This window comes from Orbicella faveolata, unplaced genomic scaffold (assembly GCF_042242905.1).
Source record: "Orbicella faveolata isolate gen_17 unplaced genomic scaffold, um_ofav_v1 contig_13, whole genome shotgun sequence".
NCBI classification, from domain to species: domain Eukaryota; kingdom Metazoa; phylum Cnidaria; class Anthozoa; order Scleractinia; family Merulinidae; genus Orbicella; species Orbicella faveolata.
The window spans coordinates 4549852-4571576 of NW_028301540.1; the positions used below are offsets into that span (position 1 = coordinate 4549852).

At 36.2% G+C, this 21725-nt stretch overlaps 2 protein-coding genes across 6 annotated transcripts in view; both read left to right on the forward strand.

The window, feature by feature from the left end:
* The window catches only part of LOC110047926 (uncharacterized), a 31576-nt gene extending 14196 nt beyond the window's left edge, over nt 1–17380 (forward strand). For 4 of the 5 annotated variants that reach the window (XM_020753677.2, XM_020753679.2, XM_020753680.2 and 1 more), the window contains 14 exons: nt 3123–3385; nt 6155–6284; nt 6901–7090; nt 7675–8043; nt 9300–9559; nt 10711–10962; nt 11559–11741; nt 12423–12516; nt 12807–12937; nt 13035–13110; nt 13408–13491; nt 14161–14221; nt 14660–14743; nt 15312–17380. In XM_020753677.2, the coding sequence (XP_020609336.2) occupies nt 3123–3385; nt 6155–6284; nt 6901–7090; nt 7675–8043; nt 9300–9559; nt 10711–10962; nt 11559–11741; nt 12423–12516; nt 12807–12937; nt 13035–13110; nt 13408–13491; nt 14161–14221; nt 14660–14743; nt 15312–15386 (2252 nt within the window). In that variant the 3' untranslated portion in view covers nt 15387–17380. The remainder of the gene's footprint in view (nt 1–3122; nt 3386–6154; nt 6285–6900; nt 7091–7674; nt 8044–9299; nt 9560–10710; nt 10963–11558; nt 11742–12422; nt 12517–12806; nt 12938–13034; nt 13111–13407; nt 13492–14160; nt 14222–14659; nt 14744–15311) is intronic. The other variant, XM_020753678.2, reaches the window with a different exon arrangement.
* A 2369-nt stretch (nt 17381–19749) lies between these two features.
* On the forward strand, nt 19750–21140 carry LOC110047928 (protein HEXIM1-like). The gene has a single exon (XM_020753681.2). The coding sequence runs from the start codon at nt 19937–19939 to the stop codon at nt 20888–20890; it is 954 nt and encodes a 317-aa protein (XP_020609340.1). The 5' UTR covers nt 19750–19936; the 3' UTR covers nt 20891–21140.
* Nucleotides 21141–21725: the final 585 nt, after the last annotated feature.

Below are 21725 nucleotides of genomic sequence, written 5' to 3' on the forward strand. Positions count from 1 at the left end.
AATGTACCTAGTTCGAGCCAAACCGCACGCTTCCATTAAGTTGTCAGTTTCGTGTTTGTTTTGAAGTCTTAATTGAATTTTTGCAGCTTCTTTTGTGCTGTAAAGATAAAGATCTTTTACAAATAATAAAAAAACTACCTTGCTGGATAGCGATGGCATTTTAATTTGTTCGAAAACTATTGGCAGTGTTAGCTTTGTTCTTTTCTGGAGACAATGTAGCGTTAATTTATTTACAAGAGCCTTGTTATTGTGGATTGTGGTTTTCTTGTATATTGTAACAAATTTGATTTTGCTTCCTTTCAAATTACTGATATCCTGTTGTTTTGCCTTGAACTAAACGTTTCCCGATTTATAATTAAGCTCGTTTGAGGTAATGACAGACGAAAATCCTGAAATTTGTTTACTTGTAGCATCTCTGTGTCTAAGATCACAAATTTCCTTGTAGAGATTTTAAGAGCATGTTGGAATGCCGCTGTTTGCAAACAGTGTTTATTTTGTCTAGTATTGCAACTTTTTGTGGTAATATATTGATATTTAATTTTTAATAAACAAAGGCCTTTTTAGTAGTAAATTTATACCAGTACATAGTAAATCATGCATGCATGTCATCCTGTATAATTATAGATATATTTTTCCAAACAAGTTCTGTTCCTTAGACTATGCCAATAAAATTATTTTGAAGGGATTTGTTACCTGTCTGGGTGGGAATTTATTTTGAATGTTCAACTAAACTTAAGTGGATTAGTCAGACATTTCGTATTGGCCAGAAATATTGGCCATGTTCAGACATCATATTAAAAGGAGCTTTGTATTCTAGCTAATTCTTTAAGCTTCGGATGATGTTTTTAACCATAGTTTGACCTGCTCCCTAGTCAAGTCCCAGTTAAAATAACTTTTTCTTGTTGGTATTCAGTTTCAAGGTCAAGTCTTTTTGCATGTTCTGGCTTTTTGTTCAGTGATTACGTTCTTGACACTGAAGAAGTAGATATTAAATTAATACATCTGTCAGGGTGGTGTTACTGGAGTGAAGTTTTAATTGTCATGATCTGTTTTAGTGCTGTCCTATGTTAAGACCATTCACTTTAATAGACTTGGGGTCCATATTTTTCTTATTGATTGATTGATTGATTGATTGATTGATTTGTTAATTAATTTATTGTTTTATAATATTTGTTCATTGATTTATTCATTCATTCAACTATTTGTTTGTTTGCTCAATACCACAACAATGTAATTCCTTCTTATCTCGGCATTTCTTCTGTTCTTGAATTCTACTCTGTGTTGTTAATTAAAGAGATAAATGAGAGTAATTTCATTCAAACTTATATTTATGGAGATCGGGTTCACTTAATCTACCTTTCCTTCCTTGGCAGTTAATTAATCATATTTAACTAATGAAATATATTTTTACTTTACAATTTGTCCATCATATATTCCTTACTATCATAGAAAGCCATTTATGTTATGGAAGCGGAGTATTGGTTAGGGTAAAAAATATATTTATAGTTATATTGACTAACTACTTAACTATAGAAGAGAATGGCTTTTTTTCTAAATGTAAGAAATATGTTTATCTTAATATGTTTCAAAAGAATTGAATCTTAGTAAAATAGTCCAGATGTATTGTTTGGGTTGTGATGTGAACAGGAATAATTTTATTATAAATGACTTATTAAATATTTTTATAGTATTTACCTAGTGAAATTAGCATTTGTCTTCAATTTTCATGCCTAAAATCATTGCCATTAGTTTTAATCAGTCTTTGATTAACACATTGATCAAATGAATGCAATGACAATGATTTCATTACGGTTGTCAACATGAAGACAATAAATATTGGTTTTTGCAGTCAAGCAGACATTTTGAATCAAATTTCTTTGTATATATAAAAACAACTTTCAAGTTAGTTAGACAAGGCAGCCAAGATAATTCACAATCGGTTTATTTGCCTTCGGCCAGGCTCTTGATGAAACCTCTGAATGGTCAGCGTATAATGAAAATGAATACATATTTTGTATTGGGTGTTCCAGAATTGTTGAATTTGCCAATGATGTACTCATTATTTAGTTATCTGAACCTCTAAAAGTTATTTAACATGAAATGAAAACATATTTGTTATAGTCCAAAACTAGATTTGCTGGGTAAAGCTTCATTTCATCATTATTGGCAATGTACAGCTTGAAATGTAAGTTAATTATTAGAAGTGTTTTTCTTCATGAAATGTGTTCCTTTTCTGACTCATAATTTTTTTTCTTAATTGTGGATATTGACTTTTGTAGTTTTTGTTTATATGAACACCTTTTCTGAATTAAATAAATTAAATTGAAAGAAATTTCTTCTGCAATGTGATGAATTATTATTGTTAGTTTCTAGAAATTGTGAATACTTTTTTAACTTTTATTGTTGTATTCAATTTTTCAACCTATTTATTTTATTTTGATTAATTTTAAAATCAAGCCGTCATGTATAATTAATGTAATCTTAGTATGTAAATAGCTGTGTGTCGTGGTCGTCAAGACAGGAGGAAGTTTTAATATCTTATTTCTGATGTCTTTATACAACAGCATTCTCAGTTCTGGTCTCTGTACCATGTAGATAGGACAAAACCTGCAACAGGGGGTTGAAATTAAGACCTAAGCTAGTTTTTTTTCCTTCCTATCAAAAATCTAACTTAACCTGTGTTCATTATTTTATTAATGTATTTGGGTATTTCTCCATTCTTGCCTACTTGTGATGCTTGCGTGATTCTTTGAACATTCATCTGTCCATCAGTTCTTGTGGGTAAATTAATTCAAATTATCATTTCTCTGATAAAGATTCAAGCTTGTTCAATGTCACCAACTTATCATGCAGATAAGATATTGTAAACTTGTCTTGGAATGTAAATAGTACTGTTTTCAATATGCTACTTGTCAATTTTCTACTAGTTGCCGTCTATCACGGAAGTAACAACCTTGAAGGATTTCCTAGAAAGGAAATCTTTCAAACCCTGTTTACAAAACTGTAGTGACAAAGATTCTTATTTCTTTTGGTTATCAGCGTTTTCATTCTTTTGATCTCAATCTCTTAAATTGTATGAATGTGGAGAATAGAAAAAACTGATGTCATTTCATTCTTTACAGACACAGCCACCACTGTCAGTGACTCTGAGGCTAAAAACAATGCACGTCGGCCAAGAAGGCGCACCACAGGAGGTTCAGAGGTTGGGGAGGAGGTGGAAAAGGCAAAGAGATTACAAGGTCAGGGGAATTCCAGTGAACCAGATGCCCAGTCCACGCAGACTCTTTCTCGCCAGCAGATTATTGCCATGGTGAAGAAACGGTTTGGTTTGAAACCAGGAGAAGAGAATGGTAACAAGCCAAATGGAATTCAAGAAGAACCACCGGTAAACTATTTTTCATTTATCCTGTTGCTATAGAAGGGAAATGATAGAAATATAGGAGTTAGTCACAAGTGGTGAACAGTGGTGTAGTGAAAATCATCAAGACTTTGGTCTTGAAATTTAAGAAGAATTCAGAGCTCTTGTCTTGTGTTGACAGAAATAACAACAGTGTGAATACTGATTTCCTGCTTCTTTTAGTACTAAACAGTGAGTGGTTTCATTGAGCAGATTAAATTTTATAACAAGTTTTGTTTCATCTTTAAGAGCTTACTTTTCCTATTTGCTGGTAATTAATGTTTTCTCTTGTTCATTACTGACAGTAGCAGCAATTTTTGTAACTTTGTGTTCTGGATGGTCATTTAAATAGTAATATTTTTGAAAAACCCATTTAGATTTTTTTTCATGCATGTATTTGTTAATTTTTTCAGTGACACAAATCTCCAGGTCTGAAATAATCTGCCATTATTAACACCATATATGGCTTGCATATGCATCTTATTCAATGGGATTAGGACTAAGCTATCCTTGATTAAAATGAATGACTTTTGTCTCTTGAAAAACTTGTATATGCAAATTTCTCAGTGTGGGTCTTCAAATATATGTTGTCACTACAAGACTCTATGCTTGGATTTTTTGTCTGTGCACAAAATTTTACTCTCTTTTGTAATGGAACCAACACACTTAATGTACAGAGTCAGGGTATGTTTATATGCACCATACTTCTATGTAGTAGGTAATCTCAATGTATAAACTAGCAAGCAAAATTTATAAGTGAAAGGTATATTTTTAGACAGATCTTGTCAACATAGATAGTCTGCTGCAAACAGTGTTCAAAACAAAAGACATCTGATAGCCAAGGGTTATTTGATTTTCCTTCCAACAGAGTGTTAGATTTTTAAACCATTACTAACCTATCAAGTAAATAATATTTTATGGCCTTGCTTGTTTCATGTTTAGAAAAATTTCCTTTGCGCAAGTTGATCTTTGTGTCATGTATATCACTTTGGCCTTCCCAGTTTAATTTTTCTTTGGATGCAGACAGATCAATTTTACTAATCCTTGGAAAACTCTTTCTAGCTCTCTGGACAGACAGAACTATTGTCTCTACATAGCTAGCATTATTTTTAAAAGTGTCAAGGTAAGGTCTGTCATTAAAAATAATCATGGCAGATGGCTAAAATTGTAGTTTACTTTTTCTCTTATGTGCTTTTGCAGTATTTTATTTAAATTGTAGGTGAGATAAAACTATGCTACTGTAATTGACTCTATGCTCTAATACTTTGTTGTCAAGACCCTGCACACGACTTATTTTACTAGAGATTTTGTGAATTCAATAAATAATTTATTTGCTTTTTAATTCCCTATGCTCCAGCTGTGGAACTAAATACACTCAGTTTAGCTATAAAATTGTGTAGTTCTGATTTACTTTCTTGAACCTCACTTAAGTAAATTGATATCATTTTGCTTTAAGAGCTTAAAGGTCCACTTTCTTACACATTAGAATTAAATAAAGATAAAACTGCATTTTAAAAAGGGATAAGAAAAACAATTTACTATGTGAAACAATACAGTTGGACCCAGCTAATTCAAACTCGGTTGTTACGAATTCCCCATTATTTCAAACTCAAAACCATTTCTCTTGGATTTACCCTTCAGTCATTTGCTATTGGCTATTTTGATCCCCTACTATTCTGAACAATTTTTTGTTTCCCCTGCAAGTTCAAAATAGAGGGGTTCAACGGTACCTTGAAACAGTTTCTAACTATGTGCTAACAGTGGTCTCCAAAAGACAAGAGTTTAGGAATATTATAAAAGCACACTTAGTTTTTTGTTTTAATAAGAAGAGTGTTGGAGATCTGTCTATCCAAACAAGGATGATGAATAGTGCATGTGGCAAAAATCAAGACAAAATCAGGAACTTTGTTGAGACCAGTAAACAAACTGTGCATGTTAGAAAGTATATAAAAAGTAAACTGCATTTCTAGCCATCTGCTATGACTATTTACAATCACAAACCTTACCTTGATACTTTTGAAATAATGCTCACTGTTACAAACAGTGGTTCTGTCTGTCTACAGAGCTTCAAAGAGTATTCCTAGGATTAATAAAAATACATCTGTCTACATTCAAAGAAAAATTGAACTGGGAAGGCCAGTGTGATATATATGACAAAGGTAACTTGTGCGAGGGACATTTTTACTAAACATGAAACAAGCAAGGTCCTAAAATATTATTTGCTTGATAGGTTAGTGATGGTTTAGAAATGTAGCACTTTGGTGGAAGTAAACCAATAGCCTTGGGATTCTTTTTTAAGCACTCAAAAATGCTGTCAGTGTAAAACTAACATAAGTTCTGGGCAATTGAAGAAAACTACTGTGAACTCTTAAAGAGTCTTGTATAATTTCAAAGGAATCTGATCAAAGTAGTAAGGTTCTTCATAAGTAGATTGTCAGTAGACCAATTTCGATATATTAAAATTCAGCCTAAAACAAAAGACCTCATTACGAGGCTCCAGGGAATAACTACAGAGTTTGTGGGGTTTTTCCCGAGAGCCTCGTGCTGAGTTCTATTGTGTTAGACCGAATTTTAATATATCAAAATTGGTCTGTTGCCATCATTACTAACATTATTTTGCAGTTGCAAATCCTTATGACTTCTTGTTGAAATAAAATGATTATTGTTGGGTTTCCTGTTATCTAGTTACAATTCTTAAGGTTTGATAAAAGTTAAAAGAGACAACATTGTTCTGCTAAAAATGATTGCCTTTTGAAGGCTATACCACCACCTCCAGCTTCTTCTCCAAAGCAAAAAAGATATGAGCTGTTGTTGGACAAACCAGGGACATATCCAACAATGCCAAGAAAAGAAGAAAACCACGTGTCTCACACAACCTCAACACCAGGTACAATTGCTATCTAATGTAGTTAAACCTCCCCTAATAGACACTTGCTATATAGGGAACACTTCCTCTAAACAGACACTGAGTCTGTTGCTGCAGCCATGCTACAGTTTTAACCTCCCACAAGTGGACAATTCATCCAAGTGGACACCTGTCCCAAGTGGTCTCTAAGTTCTTGAGACCCAAGAATGTCAGATTATGGGAAGTTCTACTATAAGGCACCTCAAATAAGGAGATGCACCTAAAATCTGGTGTAGAAGGGATGCACTTAAATTAAACATGGCTGTCGTTAAGGGGTGTAACCTGTAACTCCTGTAACAGTTTAGGGATATGCTTGATAAGCCCTTGATGTTAAGAGTGAAATTGTCTTTTGTTCTTACAATTCACCCACAAAGTAACAAGTTTGTTATGGGTGTAAAAATCAAGCAACAGGTGACTCCAAACTTAATTTTTGACAGCCCTGCAAAAGGAGGGACCATTTCTAAGAGGACATGTCTGTGTGGCATACCACGAGGGAGCACTTGATGCAGTCCTGAAGTGTTAGTGATAAAATAAATAATACTGCCAAAGTAAAGAGATCTGCAATTGTATCCATTGTGCCACTCTTGTTGTTTATCAGGGGTTGTATACCTACAGTATGGTGATGAGATCAAGCGTGCAATGTTACCAGCAGGAATGGAAGGTCTTCAACAAGTACAGACATTGTTTAATCAAACGTTCTCCGACAAGATCAAGAACAATGACAACAGAAAGACCATCTACATAAAGGACAACTCTTGTGGAGTGTTCTATGAACTTGACAATGTCAGGTAATTTTGAAAACCTTTTTTTTAGTCTGCTAGCTTGTTTCAGCAAATACTGTAATGTTTCAAGAATGATGAATAGAATTTTGATATTGAGTTCCTTTATTAGTTCTTCACAACTTGTTATACAATCACTTCATAAAGTAAGTCTGCATATGACCAAGTGGCCCATCCTGCCAGCGCTTACCTCCAGTTTCTGTAGAATGAAGCAACTTGGAGTATTTCTTCTCCTTCCTGGATGGGATGCTAGTCCATCGCAGGGTTAACCCCAGCATTAAATTTGCCGTTACCCATTTATACACCTGGGTGGAGAGAGGCACTCTCAGAACACAATGTCCCCAGGCAGGGCTGGAACCTGGACAGCTTAATCCGGAGTTGAGCTCACTAACCATGAGGCCACCATGCCTCCCACAATCAGTCCATGCTGATACTATATCCCCGGGTGGAAAGAGTTACAGAGACATTTAAGTGGCTTAAATTTTTCAAGAACACAGCAAAATGACCCTGGACCAACTGCTATTGATATAAATTGCAACATACTTACCGTAATGCAGCCACACACCTAACCGTGCCTATTTGTTTTTCCTTAGTGACTTGTCAAATAAGTCTCACCTGAAGATGCTTGAGTCCAGACCATTCCAGAATGGTCCTGTCCCTCATTCTGTCAGCAGCCCAACTGCTGTACACATAGGAGCTCAGGTAACAAGCACACCCCTACCTAACCACAGTCACTACGCACCAGCTGATGTCATCCACAGTGGCGGCAATGGCAATGTCAGATACACACGAACAACAACAGTGACAAGACAGGCAAGTGGAGGTCCCAGCATCACAACAGTTACAAGAGTGGTTGGTAACGAAGAAGGTGAAAATACGTTGCCGCACACTGGAGGAGGTTCTCTGATGAATCAAAAGAAAGTTCCATTACCTGGCCTCGGAACAACTCTGAAACCAAGAAGGTATTTGCCTGCTTATTGCTGCGAATAATATGTAATAAAAACCATGCACAAAAGCCTCCTGTGACTTGAGGTTTCTCTTTAGGGCTAGGTAGTAGATTTCAAAACTTTGTAGCTTTTCAGACCCTTCTTGAAGCATTTCTTTTAATACTTGTTAGGAGGGAATTTTTTTGATGCCTTGGCCTTTTAAGATCGTATGCCAAGAAACAAGTACTCCACTAGTCTCCATATATATCAGTGTTTCTGCCAGAGCGCACCATTGTGGGAATCCCACGTTACAATCAGAGATGGCCCCCAGAAAAATGAAAAAAGGGCCAATTTGGCCCTTTCCTTTTACAAGACTGCAGGCATAATATTTTAAACGCCATCCCAGAGCTTGAAATTGTGATCGATACAGTCGCCCATGCAACAAGCATTTCATCCTTGGCTACCAAAAATTCTGGTTTAGTCACCATAATAGGGCATAATGGCAACTACATTTCTCTGTGTTGACAACCAGTAACGGTTATTTTGTCACACGTTATGTCCTTCTAGAAAAATCATATTGAAAGATCTTTGCTTCTAAAACATTCAACATAAGAAAAGAAGTCAACCGGTCCTCTTGCTTTGCTGCATTGATTCTCTCACATCAGAAAACTTCCAAATGGCTGATCATGTTTGAAATCGCCCTATAATGCAAACCCTTGATCATTGACTACATCCTGTAGGCCTAAGGATTGTTCTCTTGTAATGCACGGATCCTTCATACTAGTATCTGATTCAAAAGAAACTTTATTGAGTAGAAACCCTTCAAAAAGCACTTACTATTAAATTTTATCATAGGTCCTAATAAACTGCTTTATTTCCTTGGTACCCTGATGCATTTTTTCCTTCTGTAGCTTTCAATTTAGTGGCCCTTTCCCTAAAAAATTGGCCCCTAAAAAAGATCTTCAGGGGCCACTTTGGCCCTCAAGTAAAATTTTCTGGCTGAAACACTGCATATCATACAGTAATGCTTGAAAGAAGTTTATGTGTTAACCCTTAAAGCCCCAATGTCAATGTAGAAATTATCCCTACTGGTCTCCATGCATTTCTTATAGTACTAGTTGGAAGAGTTTGATGATGTATCCACCCTTCAAGCTCTGATGGAGACATGAAAATGACTCTTCATTCAGTACTGTTTTTGTTTTACCAGCTGGGAGAATTCAGATTTGCTTCATGGTTGGGATTTTTTTTTCTGTTATTGCATTTACATGATTGCATGTGAACTTAACTTTAAGGTCATCACGTGACCCAGTTGAGGATCAGCTTGACACCCTTACCAACATGCTTGAAGATGCCCTTAAAACAGGGAGCCATGATAGCTTACCAGGCAAAAGTGCTGAAGAGAGTGCGTCCAGCTCACAGAGCAGTTTTATTGACCATGGTTCAACAGAAGGTAATGAACCAAGTCATTTGCAGACGTTTAGAACACGGTTCAGGAGTGATTCTGGAAATGAGTCCCTGTCGTCTGATGTTAGCCCGACTCCACCCCTAGAAGGTACACTGCAGTAAGCAATGATGAGGACTTGAAAGAGATTTCTACCTTTAGCTTTCTTTCCCTTTGTTATCTCTTTCTTTAAAGGCTGCATTAGTGTATAGGATCATCCAAAAGGTCAAACAGATCTCTCTTCACACTCTTCTTCAATATTAGATATCTTCTAAGGGATACGATAGCTTATACCATCAGCAAACAAATATTGGTAACAATTTTTAGTCATGATTTATATAGCTGCTAGCAAATGGAATTGAACTGTGCACATTTTGTTGCTGTACATGTAAAACAAAGTCATCTTTCTTGTTCATACAGTGGAACCCTGTTTATACGGTCACCAATGGGCCATGAAAATTTGGCCATATTAATGGGGTGGCTGTATTAATGGGTTAGGGTCAAATTTCATGACTGGTCTAAATTGAGTTACATCTTAACAGATACATCACAATGGCAATTCTAAACAACTTTTCTTTAATAAGTATTGGAATTTATACATAAATCTTTAAAAGATTGAAACTTCAATCAATACATACACTATTAACAATGGGAAGATGAACGTAACTGGTTTGAGTGGCCGTATAATCCCGGTAGAATTATAAAGGCTACTGCAGGTTGGGATTTCAGAATGTGGCTGTTGGCCGCATTAATAGGGTGTTCTTTTAAGAAAATGTAGGGGCATTTTGCCAGGACAAAAACAAGGGGCTGTAATAACAGGCTGACTGTACTAACAAGGTGACAGCAAGGCCGGGTTCCACTGTACTCTCTTTTCTGTTCTTCACTTTTGCTTTCATTTCATTTTGCTGGTCATTGCTTTCTTCTGCATTTGTTGTGTTCATTGCACTTATTTATCATTTGAATTTCAGTGTATGCATTCATGTTTACAAGCCTTTTACATGTTCAGATAATGGAAGCACAGTTGGATGAAACATCCAATTTTTCCTCATTTACTTAGAAAGCCACCTCTAACATTAATGTTCGCCATAAGCCCAGAGCTTAAAAAAAGCCACCATATGCATGGCAAATCAGAATAACATTCAGCAAGTGTAATTTTTGTTCCATTGTTCATGATGCAGACTGTTAAAGAACTGGGAATTATTTAGTGATAATTATTATTAGTATAAAAAGTTGTAAAAACTGACATTACCCTACATCCACAGGTAAACCCAAACATGTACCTGCCCCACCCCCCAGAGCATCTAGTTCCAGAGAATCTTCTTTGAAATACAGTCAGACACTTCAAAGAGAACACGCCCCTAGAGCAACTAAGCGAGACATCAGTGTACAGTATCAGACGCAGACACTTCCACTTCCTTCATCAAAACCAAGACAATGGTCATTGGACAGTCCCACACCTTTGTCATCAAACAGTTCAGCCTCTTCTGGCAGCCATGCCTCGGTCAAATATGAAGGTTGGGATTTCAAAGTTTTTGATGAATCATGAAGTTGGTCAAAATAATTAAACAGAATTATTGTTAGAATTTTGTTGTGCAACTTTTGGTCAACACTGCTCATCAAGTGATTCAACAAAGTCTGTGAATGTCTTAAAGGAAATTAGGAACATGTTATGTAGCTACAGATCTTCAAACAGGTTTGGGTCATGCAAAAGGTAATGGAAACATTACAGGAGAGAACAGGCTCTTGAAGCTTTTTGTTGTGTTATAGAGTTATGGGGCTATTAGATTATAAAGCCCCGGCCAAACAATAGCAGCATTTCAACGCAACATAAGCAACATGCTGCGCATGTTTGGCCACCCTGTTGTGACATGTTGGGTGTTGTTGGCACAAATTCGACCACACCCAACATGTCACAACAGGGTGGCCAAAAGCGCTCAACTTGTTGCGATGTGTTACATTGAAATGTTGTGATCATTTGACCTTGGCTTAAGAATAACAGAAACCAGCTGTGACTGAGAAATACTTGTGAAGAAGCATCTGTTTTTTCATCTTTTTTATTTTCCTGTTGCATCATGCCATTTAATGAAATAATACTACATTTTGTTTGCAGGTCGTGTTAAGGACAAGAGAGCTCTTGAGGTACGAGCATCAACACTCCGTGGAGACATGAGGATGCTGAGAGCTGAGCTTAGTCAGCTGAAACAGTTCCAGACATTCCAAGCGCAACAGTTTGAAGAAATGATGAGACATGCAAAGGAACAGATTGTACAACGTGTTGCACAGATAAGCAATGGTAATCATGTGTGTCTTAATCCACTTTTGTAACCATGTTATGTTGATTTTCAATCGCTTGTTTCAAATATTTGCACTTTTGCAATGAAAATATTGTTATCTTCCAATTAAACTGAAGATCTGGAAATAATATGGAGCTTTATACACACCGCAACTTCTGGCCCTGATATTTTAAAAGAAAGATTTCACTGCATATTTAGCTTTTAAAAGAGAATAAAATGGCTCAAGGGAACTTACAGTTTAGGACAAATAAGTCTGATGATGGAAGAAATTTAAAGCTAACAATTTTTTTTTGTGGTAGTTACAGAGTGATCTTTAGTAAATGGTTTGAACCCAGAAGTATCAGTAGTTCATATAGTGTGATCATCCGGGTGAGGGTAGTTCTGTAAAAGAACTGTTGTTGGTGAGTGACATTTCAACAATTGAGCAGAAGTCATCTCGGAAGGTTGTCGAAACGTCAGTCACCAACAACAGTTCTTTTCAGAACTACCCTCACCCCGACGATCACACTATATGAAGAATGATCTTTCCTCGGCTTGTATTGGTTTATTAGCCAATGATTATCACAAACTACTGCATTCAAATTCATGCAACTTAATGTTGGCCCTCAGGAAATTGCAACAGTGAATTGTGCAGAAGTTGTAATAATTGTTTTAATATTGGCCATTTGTGTTCTTTTTAGCTGATGATACTGCTCTGAAGTCTGGGAGACGGAAAGTCCAAATGGAGGAAATGACTTACATTCGAGGAAAGAACGATATAAACAGGCATATAAGGTATGGTAACAATAACTGCTCGAGTTCAAAAAGTGATCAAAATTAAATTTCTCTTGGCAATATCCAATACCTTGTTAAGCAGATAGCAGACGAGAATTAAGAAAAGTATCTAGTAGGGGAAATAATTAATTGTCTTTTATGCACAATCAAATTCTTAAGGTAACGTTAAAAGAAATTTATAGCAGTTGGTAAGGAGAATTGCTTCTTTGAGCTTAGAACTGAAAGGTTTCATATCTTTCAGCTGTACAATTAATATGGCTCTTACTGTATTTTGCTCACATCTGTTCCAGTGAACTGGAAAGCGAAGTGGAGATGGTTCGGTTGGATGTTGTTCAAAAGAGATGTATTGGCAATCCTGCTGAAGTGGACAGTCTTAACAGTCAGCTGTCAATCATAAGTCGTCAAGTCTCTGATTTAAAGAGTAGGTCATCTTGAAGTTTTACTGTTTTATTCATAGACGTGCAAAAACAATAATTATTTTGTATTTCCTTGCAATAAGATAATTTTCTTTCTTTCAGGTGAATTTGCTGAGCTCCATGACAACATGAAATCTATCATGGCTTCAGAGTTGGAGGTTATTGTCCAGGGAGATAAGTAAGTGTATATGGCTGTTATTTATGATGGCGTTAAAAAGTTGGGTTTGAAATGTTCAGCCGAACACAAACACCCTTGGAACCAAAAAAAGTGTCCATTTTTGAGAGGTGTCCACTTAAGGGAGGTTAAAAATACAGTGTTTGTTTTTATGTGGCTGAGATGATTACTAAGTGTCTGCTTACAGGAGATGTCCATTTACAGAGGTTCCACTGTACTAAAAGATCGCAATGTTACCTGGTAGTCTTGATTTCTGCACTTGAAAATCTGCCCATTATTGTAACACATATTTTCCTTCAGGTTTTTGAAAGAAGAACCTTCTAAACTGGAAAACCTGGTTAGCAGGTGTAAACACATAACTGGGACATTGTTTACATTGCAAAAGTAAGAAATAATATTTTCAAGTTATGTTTACGTTTAACATTGAATTCTTGTAGTAATATTTACATGTACGTATTCATAATTAAAGTGACAATGATGTAACTTAGAAACTCTTTCTTTTTGACATTAAAAAAAAAGCAACATCATGTTGGAACCACTGTCTCATGGTAGCTTTGCATTTCTTTTTGTCTAGCCACATTTGTTTGCTAATCACTGTTCATAATTATATCAACTCCTCCAGTTTGTTCAAATGAAGAAATATTGCTGATCTTCTTTCTCAAACTCATTCACTCAAGACAGTGTTTGTCCACATTTCCAAGCACCTCAAAGTTGATCAAAAATATGCTGCTGCACATCATATTTTCAACTCTCTTCTTGGTGTTTGGAAATGTGGTCAAACACAGTGTTTTGTGTTTGACTGATAGATTATATACTTCACAGTTTCTGTACATTGCAATAGCTTACTCTGCAGATAGATCAAATGTTTGGCAATGCATTGGCAAACATGTGGACCAATGCATATGTGTATCCCACAGAGTTGTTTAAATGTTGCTTTTGTTTTTGGTTAGTCATTGCAGGTGTATCATGTTGTGTTGGTGAACTGCTTTGTTTCAGGGAAGTCTGACTAGAACCTCACCTGATTTATGTTTTCATTCGTTGTTGTACATGTAGGTTAGTATCTGCTCAGCAACAAATGAAGAGTGAAAGTGAAGCTTCATTCAGCTCTCTAGAGGTTTGCAAATCTTGATTTTTTTTTTTTTCCCCTCCTAAACAGTAAAGTCGTTAAAAAGAAATTTACTAACTGCTTTAAGAAATATTTAAAGGAGTCTTCTAACTATGAATTTAAGGTATATGGAGATAGAGACAAGGTAATTCAGAGGGGACAATTAAATGCTGCCAGAGATGAAAAGCTTGTTGAATGTTTAGAGGCCAGGATTAACATTTGGGCAGTAATATCCCAATAGTTTGGTTACAAAATGTTTTTAACATGAGATGATTCTTGTGACGACTGGGACTGATGTTTTATTACATGCAGCAGGAGAAAAGTTAAAGAAAAATACCACTTGGATTAAAAGGATTGTAAAACAGTGACAACTTGTAAAGAAACTTTTACTGATGTAGTGCAATTCATTAATACCTTATGATATAAATTACTATTTTGCCTTTGCAGGATGTTGATAAAGATGTGATTGATAGTATACGTTCGGTCCAAAGAGATTATATTCCAAAAAGAACTGCAGACCATTATACTGAGGTATGATTTGCTGATTTTTTGATGTTCTGCGACTGCTAAGCTTACATTGATGATTATTGTTGAGTCAGAAGCCGAGGGAGCTCAAGGAAGTAGTCCTTATGGAGGGAAATAAACGGTGTGGTGGGGAGGAGGGTGGAGGATACAGTTAAATATCAAGTCAGTACTTAGGTAGTTTTAGCTTTTACATCTGTGGATGAAACCTTTTGTGGGACCATTAATCAGCAGTACTTTAAACACTGCTACATGTCACATCTTATATGAAGCACGAGGCAGTGTTTCATAACATTTCAAGACACAGAGAAGAGAGCTGAAATTGCAGGGTAAACCAGAACATTTTCAGACCAAAATATTCAAAGTGTTTGGAAATGTAATAAAACACTCTTATGATTACTTGATATATTTTTTTCTGTTGAAATATGAAACATGTCGATATCCAGGAAAAATTAATTCATAAATGAGGGGTTACATAGAATGCTAGTGAGACAGGGCTTTGAGCATTGCAGCATAACATCAGTCCTGCGATCTTTAGTCTTTGATACTCACTATGTCAATTTTTTTAATTTTGAAGGAACCGGTTAGGTCATCACCAGGCAGGGGTCGTCCAAGAGTTCGCTTCTATGATGAAGTGACCCAGCTTCCATGAATTGCAGAAAAATGCTGATTAGAACAATTCTGAAATGGGCACAATGGTCACAAGACTCAGAAACCCAGGAAAGCAGAAGTACTGCGGTTCCATTCCATCGTGAAATGAGATCACAGATCAAATTAGGAACAGAACTTCTTTCCTCAAGGTCACATACCCTTTATCAGGTTGCGGCAAATTAGAAAAAGGAATCTTTTGTTCTTGGTGAAATACCACAGATGTGTGATATTGTTAGATTTTGTAGTTACAGTATCTCTTTTTACAGATTTTAATCATACTAAGGCTTTTTTTGGGTGCTGTCTCAATGCAGTGGATTTTATTTTTGATTACATTTGTAAGGCTTGGAGGCTTCTAGAGAGCAGCATCAATCATTCTCATTTAAAGTTACACTGATTGATATAAATAATTAAATAACATAACCTCTTAAGCCCAGTTCAAAATCTCAAGCCTGTGAATGAGCTTTACTATGCATAGTGCAACTACTTTGCATAACATGAAAAAGTGACAGTCTAATCAATTTGCATTGGTAAATTTTGAAGTAGTATTAGGTGTGATTCAACTTTTATATGACTCTGGCTGAAACATTCACTTTAACCTCATGCGCATGTGTTTGCAACGAGTCCCAAAAGATTCATGACAAATAAAAACATCCTGACAGCCATGTTGGATGACACAAACGAAAGAAGCCAGTTAGAAATTGTTTGATATTGTAAATGTCGTCCAAATATGGGGCAATGACATCATGTGGAAACCAAAAATTTGTACTATTTTTCTATGGTAATTAATTTACATTGATCAATTTTGTATAATCAACCTAGTGTGTCACTTAGCTCGCTTGTAATTTAAGGCATGGCAGTTCTTCAGAAACTTATTGCTTTGTTCATACCCACAAGAGTTCTTTTTTGATTAACAATAGTTTAACATTTGGACTGGGCTGAGGGAAACAAAATTCATTGACATTTAAGGTCCCAGGCCAAGTCAAATTTCTCCTAATTACTCTCATCAAGAGAATTAAGTTTTCAATCACGACAGCTTTTGCTTTGAAGAACGGGTTCTTCATTATAATTGATCACACAGAGTATCGATGATGATATGTCCAAATCATGATTGTTTTGGTCAGTACCAAGAATCGCGACCTCTGGGTGGGTCCAACAGCTGAAGTCCTCAATATCCAGACTTCCTATCAAATCTGACAAATCTGATTAGTTGAGAGCACAAAACAAGTACTCTGCACTAGCTAAAAAATATCAGACATGGCTAGAGCTCAGGATTCTTTATTCTGACCAAAAGGATCGCAGCCTGGGTGGAACAAGGACGGTTGCTACTGGTAATCCAGACAAGTCATACATTTTGCTAAAATTATGATATTGATTTTTGGTACAGTTTCAAAATTAACATAGCTTTCATAGTGCTGCCATTGCAATGACACAAACTGTCACCTTGCTCTCTTCAAATGTGACTCTACAACTATGACAGCTTTTTTTACGATTTTACTTCTATAGAACTTTTTTACATAATATTTCCAAGAACATAGAAGTGTTGGTATGCAGTTTTCATGCCGTAACTGAATACCAGCCATTAAATTTTAATATAAAGTTCTCAGAATTGTGACTCACTCATCTCCGTTATTTGAAATATCCTTTCCCGTTTTGCTGTTAATGTCTAAAATTTCTGAAAAAAAAGTTATCATTAAGGTTAATGGATTACACGTATGTACCTTGATGTGATACTGCCTTATCAGATAGGTATTTAAGTATTTGTAAAGATATTGTTTTATGGCTTTGAATTTTGTCATGGCTTATTTTACTTGTACTTAAATCTGCTTTGTAGCAGAATTTAGTCTAGTAGGGGAGGGGTCCTGGATGGGGCTGGGAGGGTAGGGAATAGATATTCCTAGAGGAGACGAAGGGAAGAAACCTTGTTGTCTAGCAGTGGTTGATGAATTGTAGTTTTTAAAGAATAATAAATGAATGTACAAAATATTGTGAACAAAATATGCCATAGTTTTCTATTTCATTGTCTTAAGTAGATTTATGGTAAAAATAAAACATAATTGATACTATCCTTTTTATCCGGTGAATGTCTATAAGTCAATGTACAATGCATAACAGTTAACACAAATAATAACTTACTAAAGTTTCATAATCTTAAAATTTTCACAAATTTAATATTTGTGGTATAAAATATACTGTACTAACACTCCACATTACTAAATATTCCAATGATAAGGTACAAAGCCATGGTTTTGAAACTTTGCCTGAAATGTCATTACATGTTGACTTCTTATATCTTATATGTACTTATACCTTTGAGAGGTCCTGGAGTTAATTATGGGTGCAAATGATTTGTTTTAATATCAATGATGCCCAATTTTAATTATTAGAATTGTGATATTTAATACTTTTATATGTAGCCAATATTATATGCCCACTTTTACCACAGGAATGCAATTGCTGTGCTGTTCAGGTAATATTTTCTCAGGTAAAATGATTGTTGTTTTGCCCATATGTTTTTTTTTGCAGTCAGATTTTGTTGGATTTTTTGGTTATTTCATTGAATTGCTAATAATAATGCCCATAATTGTAATATACACGGTAATTATAGCAATTTAGGAAGAATTAATCGTAGCATTATTTTATTGGTTTGATTGTTTTTTTTTCTTAGCCAATACAATTAATTTCCAGTAGACACTAAGGCTGGACTCTTAGTTTTGTTGGACTTTGTAACAGCTTGTGGAGGAACTTTCTAAAGTTATCCTTATGGTTCATAAAAAGCTATATTAAGTGGTATTATACAATTTTTAAAAAGCGTTGATTTGTTACCAAAATGGGAATGTAAGTTTTGTGGCAGATAAACATTTAAACTTAACCCTATGATTAAATTATAAATCCTACAAGGCTAAATCAGGGGCAAAGGTTAATTTCTGATCACCTGGAAAGCCTAAGTATAATTAATTTTGATCTAATGCTATCCATGGTAACAATGTGTCACTAAATGAAAGTTTCAAATTTTAAACCCATATACCTATTTGGACTAATTTTCCAATGTGAAAACTTTGTAATTAAATATAATAACTTCCCTTTGTTTGAAATAGTGGTAAACAGCAAATAACTATTATGTGATCATTCATTAAGTCAGTTGAATAAAAATATAGTTTAAAACCAACAATTTTAAAAGTTGTTCAAATGTTTGATCTACCAACCCACGGAAGCAAATGTGTTTTCTTTTTCTAATTCCTTTGCCCAACAAAATTGTGCTAAAAAATTAATGCAGGTGAAGTTTAATAAATTGTATGAGACTTTCCGTCTGTAAAATTGTTTAAAATTGCAGTTTGGTTTTGAACGGTGTTTTGCAGGACTAATAGACCCCTTGCATAAATGGCCATTAGAATTTGAATAACGATATTTATAAATCCCAGGCCTCACATTCATGTGAAAAATCCTTTGCCTAGAAACATAGTAAGGACGTATAAAGTATTGTTATTCAAATTTAGGCGCCACTTATGCAATAGGTCTGTGGCCAAATGTTGTCACAACTTCGTTTCCAGGACTTTACCCTTGAAGTCCAAACATCAAAGAGAGAGGGCCCGGGAACAAGGTTGGGTTGCATGTTGGCCAATGAAATGCGTGACTTCAAAACTACCGATTGAAAGGTTATGCGTGCTCGTCACTCACAAATTAATCTGTAATAAGTTATATTCTATTTTGTTGCTGAGTTCAGGGTTGTCTTGCTGCTGGCTTGTTATTGTCGATTAAAATCGTTTTGTTGCTGGCCGGTCTTAGAGGTCACTGTCAGCGCTGTCTCAAAGCTTTTTTTGTCGTCCGTTTGTCTCTTAATATAAGTCAGTTAAACGGGTTCTCTTTACCGCGGAAAATTTTTTTGTTTTGAAGTGGTCTGTTGGCAGACTACGTATTTTTCTTTCGTTTTGCAGTTTACCGTGTTGCAAAGGTTGTATTTCAAATCAAAACGATGCAAACAAACAGTGAATGCAGGTACACGAGAAACAATTTACTCCATTACCTCGCCCCCTTCCCGCCCTCGTTCTATATTTCGTCCCAGAGCCAGAGCTATCTTCGGTGGTTACAGTCGTTTCATGAGGAAACGACTGCTGCTGCTATTGCTACTAAGCAAGCGAAAGCGCTTTCGCTGCAATTTCGTCATTTTGTGTATTTCTCGCTTTTCGTTCTTTTGTTTCTTGTTGCTTTCTACGTACCCTACCCTCCCCCACTTCCTCTCCATTTGCTCAAATTGCTACGCAATCACGTGGCCATTGTTTTCCTCCAACTGTCATCCAATCAGAGACAATCTTTAGAAGTCACGTGTTTGATGAATGACAACAAATCGAGGTTGAAAACACACCAACTCGTATCATCAACCCCAGTTGTTCGACGAGTGAAGAGGACGAAGGCAGTATAGCGGCCAAAGTTGTGGCCTAAAAACGCTTATATTTTCCCGATCGTGGGCGGAAAGGACCGTTCATTCGCCCAATATACTAACTTTCTCTTGGGAAGCCATCTCAATCGGAGAGGAAACTATTAGTTCCAGGTTCAATGACCGAACAACTTGATTCTTCGTCATCTGTTCCGACCGACGGGAGTCGGGAGAATATGGAGCAAGACGGCAGTGAGGGGGACGACGAACGCACTAGCGGACAGAGCGGAGGAGAAGCAGGCGATGGAGCATCTTTAGCGGAGAAAGAAGATGCTCAACAGAGTGAAAGCTGTGTCCCGGTCACAACAGCAACGCGATCGGTCGCGGACTGGAAACCTTTGCCCGTTCGGAAAAAACACCGTCGCGGGTCGAGGCGGAATCAAAACAGACCCGGGAAAAGATACGTTCCTTATTCCAAACTTTCGTGGGAAGAGAAAAAGCAGCGAGACGAGAGAGACACAAAGCGAGCCTTTAAACTCCGAGAACAAATAAATGCTAAGGGGCGACCCACCGCGCCTTACAACACTACTCAGTTTTTGATGGCCGAACACGATTTAGCGGAGCCAGATTTGGGTTCACATGTTCATATGCAATCGGATGGCGAAGAAACTCCTTTGAGGAGTAGGGTACCGTCTAACTCCTGCGACGATTCGGATTTCGATGATGACTACAATGAATCCCCCGAAGACGAAATTTACGAGCAGCAGTTCTTCGAGAAAGACTTCACGGAGGCCTACGAGCAAGTTCATGTAGAGAACTTGCATTCAATGAGCAAAAGTGAACTTGTACGCGAATTTATGCTTCTAGAGGAACGTGTAGAAAACATGGAAATTAAACTGAAAGAGTCTGAAGCTATAGGCAGCGTTTTTGCGAGGCGAATTTCTGTTGAAGAACTGTCTGGGGCTTTAAACGGTGACAGCAATTTAGACTTGAACAAGGCAGACTCGAAGACTCGAGAGGAAATATTGCTCGTAGAATTAAGCAGACTTCGGAAAGAAAATGAACGCTTACTAGCAGAAAACGAAGACATAAAGAAACGCTTTCAGAAATCTGTTTCACCTAAAGTCTCCTAATGTCCAGTTGGACGTATTTTGTGACGCTGTAGTTGATTTAAAGTTCCAATCCTGTACGCTACGAGGATTCCAGTGAGTGGCTGAAGTATGTACACACTAAAAAATAACAATCTGTGTTTGGCACAAGTTTCTAGTGTATGGTAGTGTAGACGCGATGTCGGAGTTTCCCAACGAAGACACGGTTAATGTATTGCAAATAATTTAGCCAAGGATGTATTTTTTAAATAAAATTTATATGTAGTGATCTCGAGACTATTTTTTGTCGTGTCTCTGTTTACGTTCTGTGCGTTTCGTTATTATCATATCGCTCATTGCATTGTATAGCCAAGACTTGTCAAAATTGATGTATTATTCATCGGTCAAAGAATGGGAGTTAAAAATTGAGGCAACATTAGAATACTGTCCCTGCCAAAATTACAAAATCAGGGGTACAAGAATAGAAAATTACTTGATATCTCTCCGATGACCGTTTGCGTAGTCCGATATCCGTAAAACCACAAACGTGTTTAGAAGCGTGCAGATAAAATCGTCCCTTGAGAAGAGAACTTTCAATACAATCAAACTTGATTTAAACGCTTCTAGAAACAACAAAACTATCCCAGAGTTGGAACTACAAGAAAAATATTAAGCTTAAAATCGTGAGTTATACAAACATTACTGTGAAACGTGTAACTTTATCAATCAATCAATCAATTCACCCATATAAGGATATTAGCTGATTGTCATCAATTTGCCTTTAATTGCCACAGGTGTAATATTTCCTTTAATTGCTGACGTTAAGAAGCTGAAATAACTTTTTTTCTGGCATCAGATAATCACTGAAGAAGTGTAGCAG

Bases quoted from the DNA above. Each gene is read 5' to 3' on its own strand.
- LOC110047928 (XM_020753681.2), top strand. From the start codon at position 19,937: ATGACCGAACAACTTGATTCTTCGTCATCTGTTCCGACCGACGGGAGT.